The 7,497-nt window shown below is 50.8% G+C and overlaps 1 protein-coding gene across 4 annotated transcripts; it reads right to left on the reverse strand.

Annotated features, from left to right (window-relative positions):
• Positions 1-322: 322 nt before the first annotated feature.
• On the reverse strand, positions 323-5,980 carry LOC133901376 (transcription factor BIM2-like). Of its 4 annotated transcripts, none has more exons than XM_062342741.1 (12): positions 5,703-5,980; positions 5,496-5,606; positions 4,823-5,065; positions 3,888-4,091; positions 2,526-2,652; positions 2,355-2,424; positions 2,171-2,266; positions 2,028-2,066; positions 1,727-1,937; positions 1,481-1,586; positions 1,049-1,181; positions 323-747 (listed from the first exon to the last, which is right to left on the reverse strand). In XM_062342741.1, the coding sequence occupies exons 1-12, from the start codon at positions 5,713-5,715 to the stop codon at positions 634-636; spliced, it is 1,467 nt and encodes a 488-aa protein (XP_062198725.1). In that variant the 5' UTR covers positions 5,716-5,980; the 3' UTR covers positions 323-633. The 4 variants fall into 4 exon arrangements, with proteins under 4 accessions (XP_062198725.1, XP_062198724.1, XP_062198727.1 ...); XM_062342740.1 differs by having other exon boundaries at positions 1,481-1,622; positions 5,703-5,979; XM_062342743.1 differs by lacking the exon at positions 2,028-2,066.
• Positions 5,981-7,497: the final 1,517 nt, after the last annotated feature.

The raw sequence follows: 7,497 nt of genomic DNA on the forward strand, positions 1-7,497 counted from the left end.
GGCACAATTAGAACTGAATTGCACAGTACCTCCAATTTATTTCGAATTTCTTCAGCTCCTCCGGCATACAGAAGAGACTACAACGTGCTCATTGTCTACAAGATTCTCGATAGGTTCCGATTATCTGCTCATTGTCTACGAGATTCTCGATAAGTTCCGGTGATCTTTAGATAGAGGTTTTTTTCAAACTACGTATAGTTATAGAAATATCATATGCGTGCGTTAGGTATGTGTGCGTGTGTGGGGTGAATACGCACGTTCCTGTTCAGATACTACAGCTGTATTCAGCAGTGAAGAGTCAAAAAAAAAAAAAAGACCAGCAGACAATGAACGACACGCTACGGTAGATTTGAACGAGTTATCTTACAAGTTGCAACGGAGGATCCGTGAGGGGGGAGCTTCTCATATGAATGGAAGCCTGTGTACAAGAGCGGCTTCACAATCCGCAATGGAAGCTTCAATTTTTTCTCTCTTAGTAAATACTACTACTAAATAGGATGGCGGGGTGACCAAATGAAAGAATACACCAGGGTCTCGTTCATCATGAAGCCTAGCATAATGTACAAGCAATCTGAGAGCCTCCCGTTGGTAGGGAGGAAAGAATGATCAATCGGTCTAGAAGCGGAACGACCATCAGCTGTTGCCAGATTTATGTCGCTTTGTTGAATGTGAATGATCTTCAGCACCTCCACCCAACATTGTCAGCTGATGACCTATTTCGTTATTAGATGATGGCTCGGTGAGTTCCTACATAGATGTAAAGTGCCATGTCAAACCAGAAATCTTTAGGGATAAATGACGTAGATTCGTAATGTTCAGAATTCCATATGCCTATGCCAGAATTGCCACTTAGCTAAGAGTTACGGTTATGCAAATATCTAGGCATACACAAGCTATGCTAATTGCTAATCATCTGAACCACAAACAAGCAAGCACATATTTTCATCATAAACTTGAAATGGTTCGTAGAAATGATTGAGCTAACTTCAGTTTTTCTGGCGTGGTATCTTTTAAATGAATATCTGTGCATATGGTGGGGGTACTAAACCTTAGAATTGGAGGGTACAGCAGCAGCAGTTCTCTTGACAGCCCGCTTGCCCAGGTTGATCTGCACAGAGATGCTGGCTTGGGACAAATCTATGCCCGAGCTTTGAAGGGCGTGAGTCAACGAATTAAGTAACCTGTTACACAAAAAAGAAAATACGTAGCTGCATCAATGTACTTTATTTTGGCAAAGGTGACAGATACTTAGCTGCTGTTTCCAAACAAAATGTGCTCCCTAAACTAAACATTGTGAAAGAACTTAGGTACATAACAAAATAACAGAAAATTTCAGGTGGGAAAAACCTACAGCTGAGTCCAGGAAAAAAACGAAATAATAAGAAATGAGACTATGAGAGCTATTGACATTAGATCTTAAGATACTCAAGTAGGATAAACAGCAGTAATAAAGAAGGAAGTGATGTTCTTTGTGACATACTCTTGGGAATATTGACTGGATATGCTGATTGTTCCTTCATCGATTGTCAACTGCTGGTCATTAATCATTTCACTGTTCACTGCAGAGTCATCCACAGGGGGCAGATCTGTCCATTGGGGTTGGGATTGCGATGTAAAATTATCTATGTATAAAGAAAGATTCATTTATAAGTAACCAATACTACTGATAGTCTCGGAAAGCTTCTCAGAAAATAATGTAGAATCACAGGTGGGTCATTTATCATACTTGTAATATTGGTCGGAGTTTCTGTTGATCTGTAGGACACGCTAGCCATGTGATCAGTTTCCGCCTGATCTTTTGCTCCTGAGGCAGCAGCAGATGGCACTGTGTTGTGATTATCATCGGGCTTGCCCGTGAAATTAAATTCAGGGGAGGATCCATTTCTCATGAACTGTGAAGGGTTGGGCAGGGCATCTCCTGGGATCTGACCTTTACTCTGCAGCACAAGGATAAGAAGTATACATAAGAGGTTGGTCGGAAATTCTGATTTGATAGGAAAAATGCATTATCAGCAACAAAAAGTTACCTGTGCATTTTTCCAGAATGATCGAAAATATAAATTTGACTGCAAAATGTAAAACTATTTTGAGACATAGACAACCAAGAATTGACTGTTCCTTTCATAACAACAGTATTAAGTATTGCAGCTTTTGAGCAAGAAGCAACTACCCATGGAAGAATCTTTGCATTTTCTTGGTTCCATTCTGGGAATGAAGCCTCGCGTTTTTGTACTTTCTCTTGCAAAAATCGTATGTATTCAATGACCTGCATTAGAAATGATGGCAAGAAAGAACCATGTCAATCAACCGAGAAAGATGACTTGGATCAAACAGAAAGCTGTTGACAACCTTACCTCCAAGAGAAATGTAGCTTTGTCTCTCTTCTGATCACTGTGTGGCAATAGATCCCTAAGTATCTGAAACCTGTAGAAATGATGTGGAGTAAAACAAAACATAATCCATACGGCGCCCAGAATTTGCTTGCGTGCTTAGAATTAGCTACAAAACTAATTTTACACAATCACCTGTCATTGATCTTGCTGCGTCGGCGCTGCTCTGTGGCCGAGTGTTTCGATCGTGGTGTGTTTGGCCGCTGATCCGTACCGCCATCACTGCAGCTCCCACCCTTCCGCTCCACCCTTACTGTCAACTCTGTTTACACAAACACCATCCATTAGTACAAAATCGTGGAGAAAATGATGTGTGAACCCTTTTTTACTCATATTTCTGAACAGACGGTATCTGTACCACCTTTTTTTATGCAGAAAATTTTTCGTAGTAACATGTCGGTTTCATTTGTTGATATGAGCGCTTCTCATGAATTGTACCATGATTGCAATATGGCAAGGGGATACAAACAAGAAAATCCGTGCAGACTGCTAGGATGCAGAAGGAAAGAATTATGGGATACGAGCAGTTTTGCCTAACTGTAACACATGTTCCTTTCAGCAACAAGAGAGAAGAAAATGGTATTCAAGAAATTTCTTGTCCGCCTCCAGCTCCGGCTGGAATTGGAGAAAGAAGACAGAGCAAAGCAAATATCTCATGGGCCCTAGGATGCGAGTGATCTCCTGCAAGGAAAGAATGCATCTCGCCGTTGATATCGACGGAGCTGCACCCTGTCGCCTTGCTAACACCCCTCTCTCTCATGGTGACCCTGACGCCTCACGCCAGCAACATGGTTCCACATCCCCGCGGATGCATATAAGTTTGTAAGCTGCACATAATGCCCTGCATTAGAACGCTCGAACACAGGCTAAGTACATCGCGATGAGTGTATTGTCCAGGAAACGAGCGTCCACATCGTGGGCGTGCGCTGCCTGGCCAGGGACGGATTTCAGCACGTCTGCGATGGCAGGAACCGGCGGGAGGAAGGCCGGGTGGCGTGCGCGGAGAGCCAGGTAGTGGCGGAGCACGAGGGAAGGCAGGCGGAGGCGGGAAGCGAGGTGCGCGGCGGCGTGGAGGAGGTGCAGGGATGGGTGGGGAATTCGGTCGAGCAGGTGGCGGGCGAGGGGGCGAAGGCAGGGGGACGCTCGGAGGCGGCAGGCAGCGCGCAGCAGCGCGAGCGCGAAGGCCGGAGAGCCGCCGAGGCGGCCGGAGACGAGGAGGTGGGCGTGGAGCTGGTGGACGTGGGCCGGGTGCCACTGCGAGCCCGCGCCCGCCGCAATCAGCGCATACCGACTCATCCCTTCCACACTACTCGTCCTCTTCCTCACCGTCAACTCTGCTACACAAACACTTCCCTATGAATACAAGGACATCAAATTGAATTTTTTTTTTGGGGAAAAATTCCAAAATTTTGAAAAAGATCACATTTTCCCATCGTCACTGACTCAAGATCATCAAAGAAGCACGAAATTTCCACGGATTTAGCGGAATTGGTGTACCTTTGAGCGAGGAGGAGACCTCGCGGCGCGCGGCGAGGCCGTCGTCGTCGTCGTCGAAGCCGGCGGCGCCGCTGGATCTGGAGCCAGATTCCATGAACTCGCCTCCGCCGCCTCGCCCCTTCCTACCCGGTGGCGGATGCTGCTCCTGCGGCGTGACCTGTCCGGCGCCGGCGAAGAAGGGGAGCGTCCACTGGTGGTGGTGCCCTGCGCAGGGGAGGTGGACACGACGAACACACAAAGCGCCCGCCTTTAGCTTTAGCGTTCTCTGCCCTTTTACCCAACAGCTATCGAAGAATCGTGCAGACGCGAAACGTGTGGCCCACATGTCGGTGGGAAGTGAGCACGGTAGGCCTAGCGTAGCGTGGCTGTAGCCGGCGGGTAGGCGACCAGTGGGCCCGGCCCGGCGGCTGAGCACCTGGAGCTCACGTGGTGGGACGCGCGAGAAAGGACACGACACGATGCTGAATCGCACGGGCAACATGGGCCCCCGCCGGGCCCGGCCGGCTGACCGGCGTACATGCACGAGGCCCGTCTCTCTCTAGAGTCTAGTCTCTTCACTCTCTCATATACTTTTTTTTTCAACTGTAACTCTTTTTTAAAAAAACGTTTTTGAACTGTAACTCTCTCTCTTACACTGTGAAACACATCAACCCCGCACGGACGAGCAACCACACGGCCACACGCACGCAAGGGCGGACGTGGTGAGGTGAAGACGAAGTGCTGCGCGCACGCGTGTCGATGACTGGAACGGCGGAAGCGAGAGGAGGTGAGGCCGTCGTCAGAGCACCGCGCGCACGGGGGGGAATGGAGCGCTCTACTTGGCGATTGATGAACCACACACGCCTCCACACCTACGCGTGTGCCTTCGTCCCCGGTGCGGAAACGACACACGGCGCAGCGCGCGTGGCCCGGTGGTGCGCAGGACGAGTACGTACCTCGTGCGCCCGGCCGTGCCGCGGGCTGGCCCCAGAGCGCGAACGGCGGCTCCGCCTTGACCGCGGCCGGCCGCGCTACCGGCCCGGGCGCGGGGCTGATGCTGAATGTGCCGACGCCGCCGGGCAGGGGCAGGGGCAGCGCGTGCCGCTTGCTGATGACCACCTCCCTGCTGTCCGCGCCGGGCGGCGGCGCTCCCGGCTTCTCCAACGGCTGCAGGAAGTCGTGCGTCTTCAGGAATAAACCTGCAGTAACAACATTATTAACACGATGGTTAATACTGTCCGGTCCGGCTAATCATGATTAGGCCCTTGGGCGAGTGGGCCCCGGCCAGATGGGATGCAAGGCCGTCGACGGCTCCTTTCGTCCAACCAGCACACGTGATCCGTCGTTGCTTTTGGTTGTCGCTTTGCTTCTTTCTTATCGCCAATTTTTTTAGCACGAAATTTAAACCCCCAATCATCACACGTCAGAGTAGCTGGTTTAAATTAATTGGAGCTAGGCTTGCTTCATTTTCTTCCCCGGTTGCCACAGGAATTGCCAAATTCTGCAACCCCCTTCGCGGATCTACCTATCACTGCTCCGGAGCCAGAGAGAACGGGAGAGAGAGTAGAATTGCGACGCGAGAGAGAGAGAGAGAGAGAGTACAAACGAAGTACAGAGGTGCATGCAGACCTTGAGAGGGAGGAGGGGGCTTGGAGTCGTGGAGCTGGAGAGGCGAGTCCTTAGCGGCGGCGGCGGTGTGCAGAGAGAGGAAGTCGTGCTCGTGCGTCGCCGCCTTGTTCCCTGCACGAGCTCGCGCGGCAAAATTTCAGCTGGATTAGGCGACGGATCGATCGATCTATCTACCCACCAAAGAACCGAAAGAAACCTGCGTCGTACCTTGGATGCACATAACTGTAGTGCGTCAATCACGTCGCCTCGCCATCGCCGGCTCGCCGCGCAATTCGGCTCGGCTCCGCCTCCGCTGTCGCTCGGAAGAAGCCGCGGGCCCGTATAGCCTCCCGCCCACAGAAAAACTCCCTAGCTTGGATCGGAGAGCTCTCACGTGAGAGAACGGTTTCCCTCTTTCTCTCTCCTCCCTCTCTGCAACCTTGCTTTGGCTTCGCGCTTCGCCTTCTTCTCTTCTACCGGCGGCTGCCTGCTCGTGTGGCTTGCGCGACGCTTTATACGGCTGGCCCAGGCACCCGGTTTTTCGCCGCGCGCGAGACTGAGACGGCGTTACGTGACGGCGGTTGGCCAGCGGCGCACGTGCCGCGGTTGATTGCCCGCCGCGCCGTACTGGTGCGCTGGGATTAGCGCGTGCGGTGGCGGGGTCGACCCGACGTGGGACGGGATTAACAGTCACGCGGATTAATTAATGTGCGCGTGGCGGGGATTAGTTTCTACTGTATAAAATAAGTTTCAATACTTTCTAGTATCCAATAAAAATTGCTAAATTTTAAATAATTTATCTATTTTTACTATTTACTATCTTATGTCAGCCTTATCACCTCTTTATCCGCTGCGGATATAAAATTTATTTTACTACTAATAAATAAATGAATACATTGTGTGGTAAATTAGCGCAAGTCTCTTTTTTATTATATCTGAAATCAAACTATAACATCACTTTCAATATATTCATCCAGCATACTCTCATAACGTATATATACTTAAATTTTTAATTAATATTATTATATCTAATATTTATATTTTTAGAATAAACTTACTTTGGCTAGTAAAGATTGAGAGCTCGAGTTGCTGGGTCACGTGACGGTTGGGTTGTGGGACCCGTGCGTGGGCTCGGGAGGCGCATGAGGCCGGGAATTGCGGGCATGCAGTGGATGGTGACGGGGTTCATGTGCTCCAGATTCGGCCAGGCCACTCCTCCCCCGCTCCCACACTTAAGCCTGTGGTTTACTGCCCTTCGCTTGCTTTTTTCACTGCGCTTCGCCACCTTTTACTTTCTTGTGCGTGGTAAAAAGGACCTGTGAATCGGTGACCAAGAAGCAAGTAAAGCTCCGGTAAAGAGAAGCTTACTGCCCCAACAATCGCATGCCACTTCACGTGGCACCGGACTGTACGAGACAAGCCCTATCGCCCCCTCTTTTACCCGCACACGTGGTCACCGATCAGCTTTTCCACACCCCCCCCCCGGGCGCTGCGGCACGTAAACTCCACGCCTCCTCGCATCACGCACACGATCGTATCGTACCCGAGGAGAATGCACCACGTAACACGGCATGATCCAGAGGGGGTGTGCTCCGGTAGCTACGCAAGATTCGCGTCTCCGTCGTCCGCGCACGCGGGACGTGCTGACCACAGCGAGCGCGCGTGGTGGGGGTGTCGCCATGTCGCGGGGGGGCATCGGCGGGAGGGCGCTTTTTTGGGGGGTTCGGCGTGTGGCGGGGCCTGCCTCGGCGCCGTGGCTTGGCGAACCGGCCAGGCCCAGACGCAAGGCGCCGGCGGGTCTATCGATCGCTGCGTCTACCTCGACACGCCTACGCGCATCACGTCGCGAGTGCCTCTGAGCGGGGGAAAAAGGCGGGGCCTTTGGGAGGGTCAGGCGTCGTGTCTCCCGTGTCGCGTGCAGAATCACTGGAAAGTCTATGACGAGTGACGACTTGAATTCCAGTTGTTTTTGTTGTTGTTGTTATTATTATTATTATTATTATTATTATTATTATTATTATTA

This window comes from Phragmites australis, chromosome 20 (assembly GCF_958298935.1).
Source record: "Phragmites australis chromosome 20, lpPhrAust1.1, whole genome shotgun sequence".
Lineage (NCBI taxonomy): Eukaryota > Viridiplantae > Streptophyta > Magnoliopsida > Poales > Poaceae > Phragmites > Phragmites australis.